This window comes from Pteropus medius, unplaced genomic scaffold (genome assembly GCF_902729225.1).
Source record: "Pteropus medius unplaced genomic scaffold, Ma_sr-lr_union100, whole genome shotgun sequence".
Lineage (NCBI taxonomy): Eukaryota > Metazoa > Chordata > Mammalia > Chiroptera > Pteropodidae > Pteropus > Pteropus medius.
Window position 1 is genome coordinate 44,190,070 of NW_024344378.1, and position 21,091 is coordinate 44,211,160.

Sequence of the window (21,091 nt, forward strand, 5' to 3'; positions counted from 1 at the left end):
CCCAGCTGGTCAGTGCTGGAGCTTGGGTTGGACTAGGTCGGCCTCATTCCAAAGCCAGCATTCTTTCCCCAACACCTCTTTCCATGTTTTAAGCTCTACTATCTAAAAAAGATATTTACCTTAAAGAGAAAAAACATTCTCCCTGTGGGTGCCGTGTGGTACTAAGAGAAGTTTTATGGCACCAGGAGGCTTGACCAAGCCCACGTCCTCCAACTTTGGCCTGTGTGGGTGACTATCACCCAGATGGTCGGGGCCACCCCTGCTGAGTCCTTGCTAGACACCAGGGCAACCCTCTCTGCTCCTCTACAGAAGCCACCTGGAGCTGATGAGAGCAGGGGACCAGGGAAGACAAAGGGACCATTCGTCATTAAAACGTAGAGGTCAAATGGGCAAGCCCTCTGTGGCCGGGTATGTTGGGGAACATGTGGCTTTCCACTTGGCTAGAAAGGGCTCAGCATATCTGCTGCTAATAAGAACCAGCCCTGCTGCCGTCAGGGGCCACCTGCCTCCTCTTTTGGAGCTTTGTAAATAGTCCAAGTAAAGGGGCAACTGTCCAGGCACTTTGGAGAAGAATGATTCACATTCCAATGAAGCGAGATGCTGAAGCTGTTGTCCCATTAAACTGAGGGGGAGGCTGGGACCTCGAGATACTGGCTGGTCCAGCAGACACTGGAAAGATCATCTGCCAGGCTAGGAAATGCTCCCCATCTCAAAGTGAGCTCAATCCCTCCCTGCGCCCCGCAGCTTCTCTGCAGGGGACAGGAGGAGGTATCTGAACTTGCAGCCCTCATCCACAAGAAGATACCCCTGCCAGGTCGATATACCTGTTGAGTGTTTCTTGGTTTATTTTTTCCATTAATATTTGCTATGCACCTCCTGCTGGATAATCAGCAATGAAAACCTGACTGCAACGGGCTTGCCCCTTTGCAAAGAAGCCAGCAGTCCCATAGTGATTACAATCCAGTCGTGCTCAGTCTGCGGCAATTAGGAAGCTGTGGGGACACGGAGGAGGCACGTGACTCTGGGTCGGGGCAGGCAGGGGAGGCTTTCAGGAGGGAAGGATAACTAAATTGTGATCAAGAATGAGCAAAGGTTACTTAGTTACCAGGCTGGGGAGGAGCACTGAGTCCCTGAGGCAGGAAGGGTTCCTATTAACTACGGGAGAAGAAGGGAAGTTCTTTCCAGAACAAAGCAAGGACAAGGCAAGGTGAGCAAGGGCCTGATCATGAAGGACCTGGACTCCATGTTCAGGAGTTGGGGCTTTGTCCTGAGGGCAGTGGAGAGCCCTTGGGCTGTGTTTAGCTGAGGAGGGACATGGTCGGATTTGCAGTTTATAAAGATCTCCTGATCATCCCCACCGCCTCCAGTGTGGAGCATGTTTAAAAGAGGCTACAATTGGGGGCCTGCTGGAAGGCACCTGCACTAATCAAGACCTGGACTGGAGCACAGTCAGTAGGGCTGGTGGGAGGACTGGACTGACCAGATATTTTGGAGGTGGAATTGACGGAATTGAGTGATGACAAAAATGGAGGTTGAGGGAGAAAGAGGAGTTCGAGATGACTCCACATTCTGACTTGAGTAACAGAGTGGATGGGGTGCCCTTTCTCGGAGGGAACGGCAGATTTTGCGGGGGAGGTGAGTTTTATCTGAACAAGATGAATTTGAGAAGTCCTTTTAATGTCCAAGGAGAGCTGTGTGGCTCTCCATTTGCTGCTGGAGGTCAGAGGGCATAGTGTACCGAGCTGGCTCACACTGGTTCACAAGAGCAGGTCGTGCACACCCCTCCCAACTCTGTTCAGTGATGTCACACTGGGAGCTTGAAATCAGCTGTGGTGGAAGTATTTACACCACAGAAGTTGGCAAATGCTGTGCAAAAGCGGGGCTCTCCTCTTCACTCTCCCCGACCCCAGCCAGTGATTAAACACCAACACAGACGCTTGTTTGAAAGAGAGTCAGCACTGACTTGGAGAGGGAGAGATAACATGAGGCAGGCTCTAGGCAGATACGTGACTGAGCCTCTTTCAGGAGTCAGATAGGAGGGAAGGGGGGGTTCCTGGTAGGCTATTTTCATCCACAACCTCCTATCTATTCACGTTGCTTTGCCTCGCACAAGTTTGTAGGTACGAGGACGGTAGAGAGGAGAGGGAGTAGGGTCCATTTCCAAATGCCGGGGATCCACTTGGCTCCCTCTCTACCTGGGCCTCGAGTTAAGGGAAGGGATTTTAGAGAGCAATGGAAAGCTTATGTCCCTTGTTCTTTCTAGAAGAACATAATAATAATTCATAAATTAGTGTACAAATCGATAATCCATAATTTTAATATGATCCTAATCCAAGTGAATTTTTACGGAGTTGAAAGGCCAACAAAATAATATTCAATTTAATTTGGAAAAAATTAAGCTTGTGAGGATGTTAGAAAAATTCTGAAAAATAGATTAAGGGAGATAGTGAGGAGGGGACCTATTCTACTAGACATCAAAATGTATCATAAAAACAGAGCAGGTTACAACACACATAAAACAGAATGGGCAGGCCAGAAATAAAGCCAAGTGCATCTGAGAAATTGGTCCATGATAAAGGCTTCATTTCACAATAGGGAGAGAAAAATAGATTGTTCAGGAAATGATGCTGGGACAACTGACAAGCTGTTTAGAAAAAGGCAATATTAAACCGAAAAAAAATAATAAGCTTTAAAAAAAGCTGAATATCTACATCACTAGTTATATCATAATAAATTTCAAATGAATAAAATACTTATATGTAAAACATGAAACCCTAAAATGCGAGGACAAAGCATGAGGAAATCTTTTCTAATTTTTAACTGGGGAAGGCCCTTCAGAACACAAGATAAAACCCAGAAGCCACAGGAAAAGGCTGATAAGTTTGTGGACATAAATGTCAAACTTCCATATGGCAAAAAATATATCATAAAAAAGATAAACGCCAACTTGAAAAGAATTTTTGCAACATATATGATTATCAAAGGGTTACTGTGCTTGACAAAGAGCTTTACTCAAGTTAATAGGAAAAAGACAAACAACCTAGTAGAAAGTATTGGTAAAGAATACAAACAGGCCATTCACAAATAAATAGGACCAGCAATAAACATGGGAAGAGATGTCCAACCTCAGCATAGAACTGAAAAGATGTAAATTAAAATCCAGTTCCAAACCTCTCCTGTGCCTTCCACAGGCCCAACCTCTCCAGAGTCCCAGTTTCCATTTGGTCAATGACAACATTCTTCCCAAGATCCCTAAAATAAGCTTCGGTTAGCCCCGGGTTTGGCTCTGGGCTGGGGGCTGGAGAGATGCGTCCTGCTACCGGGGCAGGCTCTGTAATTAGCAAACGATGTGATTATCCCTACCATGTAAACATTAGCCCAAGTGGGACTTGAAAATGCTTCTTGGAATCCTCTCCTGCTGACCTTTCCTTCAGGCCTCTCAGTGGCCAGAGTCGAAAGTTTACACGAGGAGGTTTTAGAGGTTACAGTGCACAGTTTCTGGGTTTTCTCCTTGGTGCTATTCTTAGCGTCACTTATCCTTGAGAGGAGAGAAACCCGGGGCCCTTCTGATGTATGAGTGGCATCTCTTCCCTCTTGCCCTTTTGGATGCCTGCCACAAGACCATCTTGGGCCTACAACATACTCCAGTTCACTCCCCACCTGACCAGTGCACCCACCCTGATGGCAGGGTCCCCATCCCACCCAGCCATGTCCCCTGAGCAGAGGTCTCTGGGCACTCATGTCCACAGCTTCGAGGAGGACCCAAGCAGCCTGGAAATGTTTTAGGTTCACAACAGATGGATCCAGAGAAATCTTCCTCTGGACAGAGTCTGATTCTGAAACTATTGCTTTGCAAGGACAAACCTCCATGGATTCTAAGACATAGCAGGCTCGAAAGCAACCTTGCTTTATTCTGGCATTCCAGGGTTCAGTTTAACCCAACAAACATCCGATGATGGCAGCTACTACTTCAAAAGCCTTCACAGACATAATTGAATGTAATTCAATGACCCTACGAGGTTATACTATTGTCTCCGTCCTCTAGATGAGGTGACTGAGGCACAGAGAGGTTAGATAAGTTGCGCAGAGTTACACAGCCATTGTTTATGGAGGCAGACAGACTCAAAAGCCCAAGCTTAGACAGGGATTGTGGCCATTTTGGTCAAGGGGGAGCTCCGAGCTAAGAGCTAAATAGCCGGGAGCTGAAAGATGTGGTATGTCTGGGGAAAGGCAGGTGAGCCAGTGTGCCCGAGCAAAGAGTACATGGGAGGATGAGGCAGGAGAGAACCTAAAACGGCAGATCGGGATGACATGGAGGATGACCCTGAATAACATCTGAGTAGAAGAGAGCCCTTGCTGGTTCTTGAGAAGGGGAGTGGCAGCACTTATTCTTCTTAGCTCTCTGCTACCCTTGACCTCCTGCTCAGCCTTCCCCAGTCCCGATCTGCACAGCTTCATGCTGCTTCTAACCTCTGCGCATCTCTTGTCCGTAAACCAATGGGCTGTGACCAGTGACCCTGTTTTTAGTCTCTAACCTGAATACCTATCTATGCGGCCCTCTGCATCTTCAGGAAAATGGTCATAAATTGATCTGCATCCCGCAAAAATGGAGGGATCCAGAGATTTCCCAACTAGGAGAGGCCTGCTGGCCAGGGTGAGAGGAAAGTGAGTAAGCTGACTTATTCTGGCCTGAAAACACATATCCCGAAGGTCAAGTTTTGCTTCTCACTGATCCTCAGATAAGTGGCCATGAGCAACGACTGTGTAAATAAAAGGGTCTTAGAAAACCGCAGTCCAGAAAGAGTTCAGTGTGCTGTGGGCCAAGTCCACCCCCGATCCTGGCTCTCCATCACCTGTTTACATGTCGAGGTTCGGAGTGTCCACAGCAGTGTGGAGTTCTCGGGGGCTACTTCCCAGGAAGACCCAAAGGATGCTGGCCACCTCCTTTCCCCTTCCCACCCCCAGTGCCTGGAGGAGAGAGACTATGATGTTCCACTTCCAGCCTCATCCTCCCTCCCAGCGCTGCCATTGTGGTGTCTCCTCGATGACCACAGAGGAGTAGGATGGAGACCATGGCCGCTTTGGGAACAAAGGTGAACCAGGGGACTAAGGATCAGTTTCATCTCCTCCTCACCATCCTCACTCCTCTCCATTCTTTTCAGGGTCAGCCGGGCACTCGAGGTTTTCCTGGATTTCCGGTAAGTGGGGAGGGCTGAAGTTAACTGTGTCCCCAGTGACCCCTGGGCCTGGTTTGGTTAAACTTCATGCAAAGCCAGCCCTGAAGCTGCTCTTGGCCCTCCAAACCCCAATCAATAAAAACACTCTCCTGCAGGCTTTCTTGGAGAGCAATCAAGGAGAAGAATTAGCACTTGGCTTATAGTCCAAGTGAGGACAGGGACATTGATATGGAAAAAAGGGGGCAGCAGGACAGGAACAGGCAAGTGAAGTCACAGGCTGGTAAACCCCAGCATGACACTGGAATGTGGAACAGATGAGGCACTGCAGGGGATCAATCTCCGAAGACCAGGCTTTGAGAAGAGATCGTCTGGAGGAGGCGGGAGGAGGCTGTCTGGGTATCCTTTGACCGCTGCTTCAGGGGCCCAAGAGGGAGGGCGGAGGAGCAGCTAGTTCCCCTTTTCCGCGGGCCTCCACGCTGGCCAGCTCTGGCTTTCTAGGAACATACTGTCCACTCTCCACCCAGGGTGAGGCAGAGGTCTAGACAGCAATGGCAAAGGCCCCTATCAGGTCCTTGTGCAGGGCACCTGGCAGACGGCATCTCACTCACTACTTTCAAGGATCCTTTGTAGAAGGTCTATTATTCTCACCCCCATTTTAGGATGAGAAATTGAGGCTTAGGTTCACCTGTGGTCACATAACCAGTAAGTGGTCAAGCAGCCCTAACTGTTGGAGCCTTACACATGCCCCAGGCTGCTTCTTCGGCAGGAGATCTGGGATGCTTGGTCTTTATGCTCGTCCTCTTTCTGCTTTCAGGGTCCCATTGGGCTAGATGGCAAACCGGTGAGTAGACCCTCTCAGGCGGCCGGCTCCTCCTCTGTCACTCAGTCCTGTTCTCCAAGTCCTTCTGCAAGACCCCGACTCCCTGGAAGAAGCTTCAGATAGAATGAATGATCCTGTGGCAGAAAGGTGCTGCCAGTGGGAAGGGAAAGAGGGGCCATTTCAGTGAGTTGCCCCTGACTCCTAGGGGCCTCCCTAGGGCACAAGTCCACAGCCATCGAGCTGGGCTCTCAGCGTCCGGAGCAAGAGCCATCTCTAGAATTGGGTGATGCCGGGGCATTCCTGGAACAGAGCTGGGTAGAGAATGAGGCAAGGGGGCGGCAGGGCAAGACTGAGTAGAGGGCTCAACAGCTAATTCTAAAAGGAGCCTGGGCACTCGCTTACACCTTTGCTCCCCAGCACTGCCAGGGCACCTTCTGTGTCTCCCATTCTCCCAGGGTCTGCCATCCAGTTGAGACCCCCACATACATGTCCAAGTCCACACAGGGGCTGCTTTCCTGTCTTGTCTTTGTTCATTTCAATCCTTTTGACTTCATCCCAGACACAAATGTTCATGGGAGAAAGGAGATCCCTCCCCACTCTTAGGGAGAAGTGAGCTGGGGGAGAGCTCAACCCTCCAGTACCCTCAGAGATGTCTCCCACAAACGAAGGCAATGGGTGCTGAGCTCAGCCCCACCCACTCTCCTCTTCCCTGAGCAGCTGGCATCCTCTTAGATGAGGGGCCCAGCCACTCACCTGGTCACTCCACCGCTGCAGGCCAGAGCTAAGCACAGCAAGGGAACTGTGGTGGTCATGTCCACTCATCTCACAGGATAAGGTGAGATGAGTGGAGCCACATGTGGCAAGAAAGGGGGGCTTCTGGGTTGCAAACAACATTCCTGGCACTTACGATCTTCTCCTTCCAGGGCCACCCCGGACCAAAAGGGGAAATGGTAAGACCCCAGCTTTCCTACCTTCCTTCGCAGGGTGAGGGATTAGCTTGGCCCCCATGAGCCACAGCTACGCACTGCCTGGCAAAGGGACCCAACAGGGACAGCGAGAGTGGCTGCTGCCATGGTCATTCCCCAGCTCTATAAAGCACATCCCCCTAGGTGCCCCCGGCAATGTGGGGAGGAGAGTTGGGCAGGGGGCTGCTCCACATGAAAAACAAGGTCCAGAGAGAATCCACACTTGGCCAGTCACATGGAATTAGAGGCTAGTACTCCCTTGGGCATGAGCTTACATTCAGCATTCACACTGGGGCTGGTAGGGAGCCCATCTAGAACTTCATCCTCAGTCTGGTTTTCTTGTGCCAGCTGTGCTCTGGGCTGCCCCAGGACTCCAGGCACCTCTCCCCCACCGGGCACGATGCAGTTTTGGAGACGCAGACCGTGGCCCCCACCGTCCATCTGGCCCCTTCCACCTCTGCAGAGCCTTTTAAAGGAATTTTCTCTCTCTACAGTCACCCCAGGCCACTCCTTCCAAAAGGGAAAGGCCTGTCCTTGTCAGGGGTCATCCATTCCAGAGTAGGTCTCAATGGGACTGATGGGCCGTTAAGAGCAGATGGGCCAGCCTTGGCTGGGATGCTATCCTGCCTCCCAGGTTGGTCATATCTACATTGTGACGAGCCACCTCCTGTGGGCAAGCCTGGGATTTGTGCCAGGTGCAAGAGCAACCTGACAGGCTCACCATCTCCCTGTCCAGCCGGGCTCTAGGCTTGGGCTTTGCTCCAAGTGCTTGGTGAGGACACTCTCCACCTATAAGTGGGGCCCTGCCAGGACACATGAGGCTAGAACCCCGTCTGCTGAGGGAGGTGGATAACCTTGTGAATGGGAAAAGAGACAGAAGAGTATCAGTTGGAAGCCCTGGGCTCTATTCTCAGCTCTCCCTAATTTGCAGCTCAGCCCCCTCTGGACCTCAGCCTGTCTGCTTGACTCAGACTCAACTAACATTTATTGACGTTTTTCTATGTGGTAGGCACAGGGCTAAGGACCGTACATATATTATCTCACTTAATCTTCAGCATGACCCTGTGCTCCAGGTCCTATTAGTATTCCTTTGACAGCTGTGGGAATTGAAGCTCAGAGAGACTAAGTTGTTTGCCTGAAGTCAAACAGCTGGGCCGGGGGGCGGGGGGGAGGGGCGGCGTCCAAAACAGGATCCAAACCAGTTCTCAGATTCCTTCCTTCCACATCTTACTGCCTTCCTCTCTCCTTGTTTCCCTTTCTCCTTCCCTGTTTCCCTGCCTCCTTCCTTCATTTAACACACTTTTATGAAGTATCTACAATATGCTGGGCACCATGCCAGGTGCTAGGGATACAGACAGGATTAAGAAACATACTGTCCTTGCCATCCTGTAGCTCACAGCATTGTGGGGGAGACATAATTAACGAATCACCTTTGTAGTGAGTGCTATGAAAAGGCAGTGCCCTTTACCCTGAGCAACCTCAGCTTAGCAGCACCTCACCCAAGCTGAGGGTCAGAGAGGTATTCTTGAGACTGAGACTTGAACTGGGACCTTAAGGATGAGCATTGAACTAAGAGGAAAGAGAATAGGAAAGAACACTTTGGACATGAGAGAACAACATGTGCAAAGGCCCTGGGGCAGGAAAGTCCTTGAAATATCCACAGAATTGGAAGAAGGGCAGTGAGGCACTGGAGGCAGTGGGTGGAAGAGCTGGCCCTGGAATCCAGGTCCCTTGGCCAGCTTTCCTTTCCAACCCAGCTACTTCCACTACAAAAGCATTTCTTGTTGCCCTGTTCCTAAGCATGCTGTGCACATGCAGGAAGTAATGGAGACCGAGGCAGGAATAAACTTCCATGCTGCCGCTGTGGTGGAGGCATAGGGGTTTGGATGCCAGAAGTTTGGGGTGGCCTGATGCTAACATATAGTCTGAGCACCCCAGAAGTAATAATAATGGTCATAATCTATAATGACTTATAATGACTGATTATTCCCACTCTAACAAAAGAGAAATCAAGGCACAGAGTGGTTGAGGCGACACAGCCCATAAATCACAGAGCTGAGATTAAGACCCAGGTGGGGAGATTTTACTCCTCTACTATGCCTCCTTTCTGCTGCCAGGGTCCTTCGTCTTGAAGCAAAGGAACCCTTCTATGGGGCTCCTCTTCCTGCCATCCCTCCACCCTACCCCACTTAACCTTATCCATGAGACTTCTCTGTTTGAGTCAGAGCTAACTCAGGGGGAAAGGGTGGGGCAGTCCTATCTCCCATTAGCCCACATCAGTGTGATAGAGTCCCTGTCTGCCTCATAGACATCCATCAAAATCTGACAGGCCACAGAGCCATTAGGCTCCTGTTTGACTTGGCATGGGAACCCCAGGCTATTAATTCAACACGCTGTCGGGCGTAAGTATCTTGGCCTGCTTATCATCTGTCTGTCTCCCACTCACCTCCCTCCCTAGATGGTTTTTCCTCTACTGGGCTTCCAACGTGGGATCCTGGGGCTCGCCCTCACGTGCTTAACCTCTGTCCTCACCTGTCCAAAGAGTTTACCTCTGCTCCATCTACCTCACAGTAGCCCTAAGAACCTAGTGTGGACAGAATCGGGGTCCCACAAGTGCCATAAAGAAGAGTCGGAATTCTGAATTCACACTTATCTCACCACTCACAGGCTGTCCTAGAATGGAAGGAGTTAATTCACACCACGGGGTTAGAATAGTGCCTGGCACACAGGAAATATGACAAGCACCCTAGCCAGCACATCCGCCATGACCTACCTCGAAGGGGCAGCTGCTATTCGGCTAGAGCTAATTGATGCCATGTGTTGTTGGACCTTGAAATATTTAAGAGAAACTTGAAATTCAGGTTTTGTTGTGCTCTTCGTGCTCTTAATTGTTGGCAATTAACTGAAATAATACTGTATAGGATCAACCAAATACCTCCGGGGACCACGATTGTCTCATAGGCCACCATGTGGGACTCATACCTCCAAGTCTGTGCAGCCCCTGGCCCTCTCCCTCTCACCAAGCTCCTCTCTCTGGTCACCTGCAGTATGGTCTCCGCCAGATGCATTATATTCTGCTGAACTTAATACTAAACACTTAGTCAGGCACATGGGCTGGAGCGCCACATGGGTTGTCCCAAAGGCCACTTATCCCCTCTCATGAACCTCCTGGGACTTTCCCAGTTTGGTGGTTGGTCCAGTTGGCTAGTCGGGGGCAAGAGAAGGCTCTTTTCCTGCGTAGAAGGATCTGTTCCCGGGGATCCTGAGTTCTTCAAGCCTCAAAGAGACTGGTCCTGCACGTGGGTCCTCATAGGCCCTCAGGATGGTGGCTGGAAGGGACCTCAGGCCCCAGGGACTGGGGTACTGTTTGTGGCTCTAGCCAAGTCTAGAAGCCCAGCCTCCCGAGGTCCAGCCCGGTTCAGAGAGCGTGGCAGAGTGGAAACAGCTGGACCCTCACAATCAGACAAACCTGGGCTCACGTCCTAGTGCCAGCCCTTGCTAAGCCTTGTCTCCCTCCCCTCGTCTGGGAGATGGAGCTGATGCGAGCACCTATCTCATGGGCCAGTGTGGGTGTGAGCTCAGCTTGTACTGAAAGCCTTCCTCAGAGTGGGCCCTCAAAACAGGAGGCACTCGTCCTCCCCTCTTTCCTTCATCCCAGCCATGAGGCCTCCTCAACACTGGCCTCAGCTCAGGCTCCTGAGAGAGCCATCTGGGCATTGTGTCCTCCTCAGGAAACATGGGTCCACCCTGAACCCAGCCTCCTTTCTCAGCCCTACAAACCTGACAAGATATCTTCAAAGGAAACCCCCAAATTTTTATGTTCCTCCAAAGAGTCCAGGACATGGCTTAAGTCATGAACTTTCTGCTTTCTCTCTTTTGCCAGATGTTTCTCCAAAGCTAAGAGGGGATGGGCATGAGTGAGGCAGGCCAACCGCAGTGGCAGAGCCCTGCCTGACATTTAAATGCAGCTTCCTTCCTAGCAGGCCCATGAGATGATGGTGGGTGGAGGAATGAATGAAGGATGGCATTTGTTCTTCATCATGGCCATGCACAGAGGGCAGGGCACAGCTAGTCATGCCCACTGACAGATGAAGAATCTGAGGCATGCTATACAGGCCACATCACCTGGAACATCTCAGATACAGGGAGACCAGACATGGGTGGTGGAGCCCAGCCTTTGGGACTGGAAGCCCTGCTTCTAGCACAATCCTCATGCATGCCTGAGTCTCCAATCTGCTCACTTTCTGTGCACCCCACTGACCTGTGTGTGTTTCCTCCTCACAGGGCCTGACAGGTCCCCGAGGACAGCCGGTTGGTACATCGCCCTAATGTTCCTCATTAAGGCTTCGGGCCGCTGTGTCCTTAGCTTCAGTTTCTAACTCTCATTTCTCTCTCTTTGTAGGGACCTCAAGGACAAAAAGGAGAAAAGGTAAGCCTGATGGAGGTTTTCTAGAATTTTAATCTCGGGAAACATCCCCCCAACAGGTAAAAAGGGGTCCACAGTGGTTATTTTCAAATTTCAGTTCTTACCAGCAGAACCAGGGAGCTCCCCGTGGCACCAAGGTGTGTGAGAAAAAAGGGAAGCCGCTCTTGCTCACGTTCTTTTCTTGCACTAGCATTTGGGGGCGTGGGTGGCCTGGAGGCTGGCCCTCCTTAGCCTCTTTCTCGTCCCCTCCCACCTGCCACCCCCACGGTGTTTCCTGACCCACCTCCATGAGCCTCTAGGATTCTGAGGTATCAGTGTATAAACCACTGGCCTAGCCTACATTCTCTGTCTCCTTGGATAGCCAATGGAGACTCTGCTGGGCTTTCCCTTGGGTGGATAGTACAGGAACCCGGCACTTTGGCTCAGAGAAGGCATCTCCAAGAACCTCTTTGCCCACAACCTGCCTTGCTGCCTGCTCTTCCCAGCCAGGGGTTCCTGTTCAGGGCCGTTGGGTGGAGGCGACCTTTCTGGAAAACACCTCCAGCCATGCGTGGGGCATAACTCCTGACTATGCAGTCGTGACAAGTGGTGCATGGAGGCGGAGTCCAGCCGTAGGCTCCATGGGGCCGCATCCAAGCAGGCCCTGGTGGTTAATTTCCTGCTGCCAGCCAGGGTGAGGGAAGGAATTAGCTCCCCTGCCTCAGAGAGCTCAGTCCAGGACCAGAACGGGGCTGGCGGGAGATGGGTGTGCGTGGTGCGTCCACAAGTCCTGAGGGTGCCCCTGACGGGCAGTCCGCCAAGCGCCTAACACCTTCCTCTCCTCCCCTCTCTTTCCCAGGGTCAGTGTGGAGAGTACCCACACCGGGTAAGTGAACCCCTAAAACGGATCCATCCTGGGGCATAGCCCTTGACTTAGCCTCCTCTCCCTGGGGCCCCCAGCACCTACAGAGCTTGGAAACAGGAGCATACAGCCCCCTCTGCGCTCAGCAGCCAGAGCAGGGGCCATGGGGGTGGCGGTGTTTGCCCGGCCCAGGAGTGTGCCTGGGGGTTGTGGTACGTGTTTGTGCAGAGCCTGTCTCCAGCGTTCGTGTTCCCCCCATCCCACCCCCATGCTGTCTCCGTGTATCTGTCCTATGCTGGCTGGGCTGTGAGTCTCCCAGCAGGTATGTATCCGGAACTCCACGTGCCACTGTGCATCTCCTCTGCACATGGCCTTCTCTGTAAGACCATGTGGCTTGTGCAAGTCTGTGTGTCTGACTCCCTACGTGTGTGTGTATGTGTGTGTGTGTGTGCGTGCGCGCGCGCGTGCGCGCGCGCGTGCATGTCTGCCTTCCCTAGCCAAATAAAAGGGACTTTTGGGTTAGTCATTGTTTCAGATGACCAGATGACCCAACCTCAATGGTGGGAGATAATGGGGGAGCAGATGTATCAGTTCAAAGGCAAAGCCTCTGCTTTACCTCTTGAAGAATAAAGGATTCTTTCTAAGTAGGGTGGGGGATTCAGGGCTGGGATGGTCTCCCACTCCCTCCAGCCCCCACCAGCTTCTTCCTTTCCTGGCTCCACCCCAGGGTGCAGAGCCCAAAACCTATAGATACCCTATTAGGACCTGCAAATGGTGTACTCACAGCAGGGCCAGTCTTGGGATAGGAAGGGCGAACGTGTGCACTGCTTCCTCCAGTGAGAGGCCCAGCAAGCCGGGATCAGCAAAATGCCCCTTGTTTTGTGGATCAGCCTTGCTACTCTGACCTGGGCAGTAGGGGTAGAAAGGACAGGCATCTTCAGGTGTCCATTCCCCTGTCATGGGCCTCATTGTGCTCAGAAACACACACATGATGTGGCAAGGGGAATAGAGACAAGCACAAGCCAGGCTCAGACTCCACTGGGCCCTGAAAAGCCACGAAGAGGGCCTTGCTAGCAGGGTCTAGCCAATCAGACGCTGTGCCCTGGGTTCCTGGACCAGGGAGAGGACTCAGGGAGCCTTGAACATGAGTAGTTGTGGTGAGGTTGAGGCCAAGGCTGGACTGGGCCTGGGCAGGGGGCACAGGCTGGAAGTAGTGTAGATAGAGCCAGCCTGTCAGTGGACACCGGGGCCCTGGTGTTCCGGCCAGCCTGATCCCGATACAATAATAGAAGGTCAGCTGTGTTTATTTGAAACTATGGGCTCACGGGATTGTTATGCTGCCCAAAAGAAAGACAGCATCCCCCAGCACAAAAGACAACACAACTGCAGACGTTTGGCAGGGTATCATCAGTCCTGAGCAAACGCATGAGGGTGGGGGGAAGAGAGGGCTCCCTGCCCCTCAGCCCAACACAAGAAGAGGGAGAAGGCAGGGATAGAAGCCTCCAGAAGCACCTTGTCCACAGGGTGCAGCAAAAAATGGTGGTATGACCACGGCAGTGTGGGGTACAAGTCAGGCAGGGGTGAGGGCAGAGTTGGGGACCCAGCTGGTGGGCAGGGCAAGGCAACTGGCACCCTCCGTTTATTTAAAAGCGGGTGGGAAAGCAAGGGGCTTCTAGGGCGAGTAGACTGTTGGCTTTCTGAGGGGTCTACAGGCATGGCGGGGTGGCAGGCCCCCAGGTCCACAAGACACCAAGAGATCCGGGCTGGTCCCTGCCTCTTCCAGCAGAAAGCACCCCCAGTGAGGGAGAGGAAGGAGGGGAGGGAGTGGGCGGGACGGAGTCCTTGGGACTGGGAGCAGAGGGGCTGGTGTCTGTGGGCTCTGGCACTCATTCTCCCCCTGTCGCCCTGTCTCCGCCACCTCCATCCCCCTCCCGCACCAGGAGCACCTAAGCAGCACTCTAGCAGCTCTGCGCTCCAACCAGATAATTACCCTAAAGGTTTGTAGGTTCTGGAAGGTCTCCTGATCCTGCTCTTCTGAGAGGCTCCCTGGACGCAGAACCCAACATTGCACGTTCTTAGACCCCTAGTGGAAGGGGGTGGGGCTCTTGGTGCAGCTGCTGCCCATGAAGGCAGCAGTGACCTGGAAAGGCCATGACTGGGCCTGCGAGTCCCCAGCTGGGCAGAGTCTCAGCCCAGGCGGCCCCTGGTTCTTAACACTCAACCCAAGGGCTTCGTGTGAGTTAAAATGCTTTCAAAAATAAGGGGTTGGTTATATGCCATTTTTGTTTTCACATGGGTTCTAACCGCTTCCTAAAGCCATGGGGTGCTCAGCTTCATTGGGAAGAGAGACTGGAAGCAGCGAGAATTCCCAGACATGAAAATCACATTTGATAATGTGATTGCAAGTTGCTTCCGCCAAACAAGTGGTTGAACATGTCAGAGACATCTTTGCCCAGCCTCTATTTTCCAAGCCCTCCAGCCCCAGGGTGAGACCTCAGAAGCACTTATCTTGTGCCCACAGTGGCCACACCCTCGGCCGGCTTGGCCCCCGGGAGCCCAGCTTGGCACTGCCCTTAACCATCTCCCCAGATTCGCTGACACCAGCCTTTCTCTTTCAACCAAAAAAAGAACCCAGAGGTTGCCACACACCAGCTTGGCTTAAAGTATCAATTTAGCTGGTCCTGTGGCTCTCTACCTAGCCAGAGCCTCTGAGTCTGCTGCCCTCAGCCAAGCAGCCTCCGTCCACGACCACGGACAGGCAGGGCCAGCAACGCAATGTTGGGCTGCGTGTCAGGCAGCCTCTTCAGCCCAGCATGGCCATAGAGAGGAGGCCACTCTCCCAGTCAGGGGCTGCTGCCAGCCAACACCTGAAGGGCCATTCCTCCTGCCGGGGACGGTGTACCAACCAAGGGCAAGCTGAACACTGTGCCCCACAAGCTGCAAGAGTACCCCATCCATGCTTCCCCTCCCTGTGCCTCACACTGGCTAATCTCTCTTCTCTCTTCCTCTCTTCTACTCCCTCTTGACCGCCCTGCCTTCCTGGCGACTTTCGGCATCCTTCTGAACACCTGCGATCTTTGGCCTTTGCCCTCTGGCCCTCCAACTCATCTTTCTCCTCAGCTGCTGCCTCTCCTCAATTCAGTGCGACTGGCTCCACCCCCAGTCATAAAAAGGCGAACCTTCCAGGTAGATCCCTTCCTTTTGCCCAGATCACGGGTGGCTTCCCCAGGGGCTCGGCAAGTCTCTGGGCCCTGGCATGCCAGTGGGGGCTGGAGACAAAGTCAGAACCTCACTCTACTTTGGTTCAATTAGACAAAAATGAACCCATGCATGCCACAGGTGTGCAAATAACACGACACCCAGACCCAGGAGATTCACAACTGCCACCACCCCATTACTACTCATAAAAGCCACCAACAACAGCCATCGCTGGGTGCCAGCCACTGTCTTACACATTTTATAGGCCTGATTTCATTTAATTCTCCTAACAGTTTTATGAATTAGGCATGGTCATCTTTATTCCACAGATGAGGAAATCGAGTTTCAGAAATGTTGAGTAAGTTGCCCACGGTCACACAGTAAATTGCAGAGCACCCAGGTTCTCCACCTCTTACTAGCTATGTGATTTGGGGCGAGTTACTTAACTTCTTTGCACCTCAGCTTTCTCATTTTTATGTAAGAATAATAACAGTTCCTACTGCATAAGGTTGTGTATGGAAAGCACTTGGAATAGCACCGTTTAAGTGTTACAATTAAGTTGAGTCTCAGAGAGAAGTGAACATGTGCCCAAGGTCACCCAAACAGCAAGAAGTAGAATGGGAACTGGCAGGCAGGTCTTCAGACCCTATACCCAGGGCTCTCAGTTGGCCCTACACTCTTATATTTAGAAATGCAGATTGATTAGCATCTGATCATTGGTAACCTAAGTTTGAGGAATGAGGGGATTTGCAGAGGGAATGTAGCCCACAACCAACGGGTATAATAATCGTGAGCAACTGCTTCCTCCTTCTTGCCTTACTAACCCAAAGAGAAGGGAGAGGACCAGATCACAAAGGAAAAAGAACAAGAGACCACAGACCCAGGGATTGGACAAAGGCACTGCAGCTTCGTTCCTGGCCAGGCAGCCCATGGCTGCCACCTATGCCCCTAGCCTTCTTTACACTGCATAGGGGGTGGCTCTAAGGCCACTGGGATGTTGGAAACAGCAGGGTTCTGGGTGCTGTTTCTGAATGACAGCAGGACCTGGAGCCACCATCTGGCCTGACTCAGGAGTCAAGAGCCCAGGGACCTGCATGTCAGGCACTTGATCGAACAAGGCTGAAAAAAAATCACTCCAATTAACAGCTAAAAATACAGAGGGATACGTGATGCACATGCTACCCAAGCCTGCATATCCTATTACACCGGCCAAATCCTCGAGAGCCTCCATGTGCTCCTAGCACTTACCCCAAGCATGGCTATTCAGGGGGCCCACTGGTACCTCAGACAAGTGCCAGGCCCACCCACTGTCACTCACCCCTACGTATACCAGACCCCATCCCAGGAGAGCTGAGTCCTCTCAAAGCAGCCATTTGCCTCAACCCCTAGCAACCAACACCTGGCTTAGCTGCATTAGCTGCTATTTGTTGAGCCCTTGCTGGGTTCCAGGCCCTGATGTAAGAATTCTATGTGGATCATCTCGTGTAATCCCACACCAGCCACCAGCAGTGGAGGCCTTGCGTGGGCTCTGCCATCATCATCATCCCACCTTACAGATGAAGAAATTGAGAGAGGCCTCCCTTTACAAGAGCAAGGGGTGGGGGAGCCAGAACGTTCTGTGCTGCCCTGGCCTAGTTTCCAAAGTAGAGAGAGAAGAACAGGAGCCCCCATTCTGCCTGCTGCAGCCCCTGCCTGGAGAATAAGATTTTTATGCTGTTAGCCATCAGGAGACGTAAAAAGCCTTGTCCATTTCCTATCAATAAACCAGTATTGATTTTACAGGCTCTGTAAGATGCTTAAATGCTGGGTCTAACATTAGTTAAAAGAGGAAACTTATAAGAGACATGATGTGCTTAGCAGATGGTGTTTGAGGTTATTTCCAAAGTGCAGAAAGTTGGACAATGAGCAATTCTGCTGGGGGCTTATTTGGAATGAATAGGAATAGTCTGGAGTTTCGAGTAGGGGTCCTGGCCCCTCACTGAATTCTCCATGTGACTTTGATCAGGAAACTCAACTTCCCTGAGCCTCAATTTTCTCTTCTGTAAAATGGGACTTATGACCCATTTCTGTACCCGCCTCCTCCTCCAGTAGACACTCTGAGCCCTCAAGCATCTTCTCATAGGGTGTGGCAGGATGAAGCCTCGGCCCCAGAGTAACACTGCTGGGTGCCATCTGCCCTAGATGTCCCAGCCAAAAGATGGTTCAAGCAGGTGCTGCTAAAATCTTACAGTTCTCATTCTGAGGTTGTACACTCCTATATATAAGCATCATTTCCCTCTATAGAGTTTGCAGCAAGCATCATCAGCTCCCCTTTATGTACAGGAAGCAGAAGTGTCACAGAGGCTTGCTGAGATCACCCTGAGCAGGGTGGGCTGGCCTGGAACTCCTGCTGCCTGCGTCCTCCTGCATCCCAGCCTGGAGCTCTCACACCCGCCAGGCTGTTCTGTGTTAGATTATCTGCGGGGATAGGATTCTTATCACAAAAGCTGATCCCAGATCGTCCCTGGAGAGGTCACTTAGAAAGTAACATAATGGCATCAGTGTCTAGATCTAGGAAGACTCTGGCCCCTAGCCCCAAGATATGGGACACACGAACCAGACTCTCTCCTCCTCCTGAGGGAACACGATGCTACTCCTGCCTCCTAGGCCCTCAGTTCCTCCTGGGCACTGTGGGTGATGAAGACTGGGCTCAGAGCAGCTGGCTAAGGAGTGGGGATAGAGCAAAAGGATAATAGCGACCTCATACAGGCATAAAGCATTTACAGTTTCAAAACTCTACCAAGCTAAGAGTTCAAGCTCAACTGTCCACTGAGGCCAGGCACAGATCACATAAGTGACTGGAGCAAGCTGCACAAAGGAAGGATAGGAAGAGTGGGGACTGAGGCAACTGGAGAACTCGGGCCCCACCTGAAGGGGGCGCCATTCTCCAATCCACTTGATGATTGCCCTCAGGAATGCGGTCCTAACTGCCAGGGTCTCCAGTTTTTTATCAGAAGCCATCCAAATTTTTTACTTAAAATCTCTTACCCAATTGTTTAGTGAGCCAAGCAACATTCTGTGACCTCTGACCTAAGGATCTCATTTGATCCTCTGAGCCAGATAATCAAAGACGGCAAAAAGCTACGATAGGAAAGGAGGAGCCGCCGCTCTCATTCAGCGGCTGAGAGGGCTGGGCGCAGAGAGAGGATGTGACTTGCCACCCAGAGTGGGCAGAGGCAGGCCCAGGTCTCAGACCACTCAGGCTGGACTCTGGCCCTCTGACCAGGCTGGGAGCAGACCTTTGGGGCCAGGGGTCACCTCACTCCCACCTCTTCCTCTGCCACCTGCAGCAGGGAACTTACCCTAGGGACCAACTGCTCTTGCAGTGAGTCTTGTCTTAATGTCCCTCCTAATGCCTTGGCCGTCTCCTTGCTGTCACCAGTCCCTGCATGTAGTCACCACCAAAATATCATCACCGTCACGCCATCACTGCCTCCCACTAGCGCCCACGCAGGGCCTTCACTGGGTGCATGGCACTGGGGCGGGACTGCTCGACAGCCCCGCAGTCTCTCTCTAACACTCGTTTCCGCAAACCTCAGGGTGAACAGGGCCAGGCCGGCATCCAGGGCCCACCGGGGCCACCAGGTCCCCCTGGACCGAGTGGACCTCTGGGGCCCCCAGGACTTCCAGGGCCCATGGGGCCACCCGTAAGTATCCCCTTCCTCACTCCACTATGTCCTCTCCCAAAATTTGTCCCAAGAATTCTCCGGAAGCATCCAAACTTTCCAAAACCAATGGGGACCTAAATCCCCACCAAATGGCAGAAGCACCTTGGCAAGGCCATTAGACATGGGTGGCCCATGCAAGGAGCTGCCCATCCATCCATGTCACACTCACCTGTTGCACTCTGGTTCTGAAAACATACCTCCTGAGGCCATATCCTCAACTCCAGACTCTGCCTTCCAGGGAGGAGATTACTGACCGGCTGTCCCTTTCCCAGCCTCAGCAGAGAAGAAAGTTCCCAGGGCCACCTATGATTGTCGTCCCCTGGCCCTGGGGCTTAGAAAAACCTGACTGGAGAGCAGTGAGTTCTGAAGGAGGTAACAAGGGGATGTCCAACCATCTGGCACCCCTAACAAACTCGCCTTCTCTGGTGTATCCAGGTTTCGCAGTTCTGAGCCACCTTGCAGCTGAGCTGGCTGCCTGGTCAGCCACAGGGCAGGGACCCTGCATGAAGCCTAAGTACTGGCAGAGACCACTGCTGGGAGGGCCCAGGGAGATCAACAGGCACCCTCTTCCAGGCAATACCACACACCGGTGACAATTCAAGCCCAGTGTTCACCAAGTCATACATTTCCAAGCCCTGCTCAAGACCCAACTCTTTCTCGGCCCAGTTCAGTGCACCAGCGCAGGAGAATAACTCAGCAGGTACTTGGACTTCTTTGGAGAAAATGGGTTCTCTACCCAGAGCTAAGACATGTTATATGTTACTGGAAGGACAGGATTAAGGACGAAGTCTGTTTAAAGATGTTTTTCTTACATGGCTACAAACAAGCAAACAAAGAACCAATCTTGTTTTATTTCTTATGACAAAAGCATCAGACATTTATTGTGAAAAAATTGGAATATAGACAAAGAAAAAGGTTTTAATTCCGTATTTTCTTATATCTAGAGTTCACCATCATTAACATTGTAAAGAGTCCTTCTATTTTTCTCCTTAAACATATCTTTACCTAAACATTTCCAGGTTGATAACATTCTGAATAATGTATCCTGTTACTTCTTCACTTACCATCGTAAACCATGCCCTTTGCTGTGGTCAGAGTCTCCCATGACACGCATCTGAGGGCTGCTGGGCCTATTGATAAGGTAGTTAATGAGTCCCTTCTGTGATACAGATCCTTGAACATAAATGTCTGCACATCTCTGACAGTGTCGCTGGGACAGATTCCCAGAGGTGGAATTGCTAGGTTATGATGTTCCTGCCAAGTGAGTACAGCCACCTACCAGGTCACTCAGCTTCATGGCTGGGCCCCTCTGCTGCCCCAGCCACCAGTGCCGAGGTTCAGTATGGCGCCTCTCTAGGCTGGGCGACAGCTCCAGGCAACCAGCACCCAGATCAGCCGGAAGGTGGCACAGCAGTGTGAAAACCTAGCTTGCTGGGAATTTTGGCTCTTCTGCCCAGCTTGACGCCCACACGGATTTTAAATATTTCCATGATTTCTCCCCAGGACCCCAGGGAAGGAGATTAGTCTCACTTCCATGCGTTTCTAGATGGGAAATCAGAAAACCTGAAAGGAAGTGAGATTTGGGGAACTGAACCAAACAAAGCTGAGAAGAATCAAAAAAGTACTCAGAATTCACTTCTCCACTGACCAACCTCCCCAAAACACACTGGGCTCCCACTCACTGAACCCAAGCCAGGGTGTTATATTTGTTAGGTTTTTATGAAGAAAAAAACCAGAAAGTGTGTTTTTAAACCAATTGAAACAGACCAGGCTCAGGCCTCATGGTTTTCTACAGCCCGTGTTTGCCATCCACACCCGCTCCCACAACCGCAGTGGAGCCAGCCTCCCCCTTGCCTCTCCCTTGGGCTCCCGCAGGCCGTGAGCCCACACCACCTCCCCACCGCTGGCCGCCATGATCACAGCACCCCAGGGGAAGGAAACAGAGGGTTCCTCTGCA

At 51.8% G+C, this 21,091-nt stretch overlaps 1 protein-coding gene across 11 annotated transcripts in view; it reads left to right on the top strand.

Moving 5' to 3' along the window:
• The window catches only part of COL13A1 (collagen type XIII alpha 1 chain), a 141,655-nt gene that overhangs the window by 70,141 nt on the left and 50,423 nt on the right, over positions 1-21,091 (top strand). For 6 of the 11 annotated variants that reach the window (XM_039872000.1, XM_039872003.1, XM_039871994.1 and 3 more), the window contains 8 exons: positions 5,163-5,198; positions 5,992-6,018; positions 6,921-6,947; positions 11,247-11,273; positions 11,365-11,391; positions 12,227-12,253; positions 15,350-15,415; positions 19,006-19,113. In XM_039872000.1, coding sequence (XP_039727934.1) covers positions 5,163-5,198; positions 5,992-6,018; positions 6,921-6,947; positions 11,247-11,273; positions 11,365-11,391; positions 12,227-12,253; positions 15,350-15,415; positions 19,006-19,113 — 345 coding nt within the window. Of the gene's footprint in view, positions 1-5,162; positions 5,199-5,991; positions 6,019-6,920; positions 6,948-11,246; positions 11,274-11,364; positions 11,392-12,226; positions 12,254-14,169; positions 14,227-15,349; positions 15,416-19,005; positions 19,114-21,091 lie in introns of all 11 variants that reach the window. The other 5 variants (XM_039871995.1, XM_039871999.1, XM_039871997.1 and 2 more) reach the window with 5 other exon arrangements.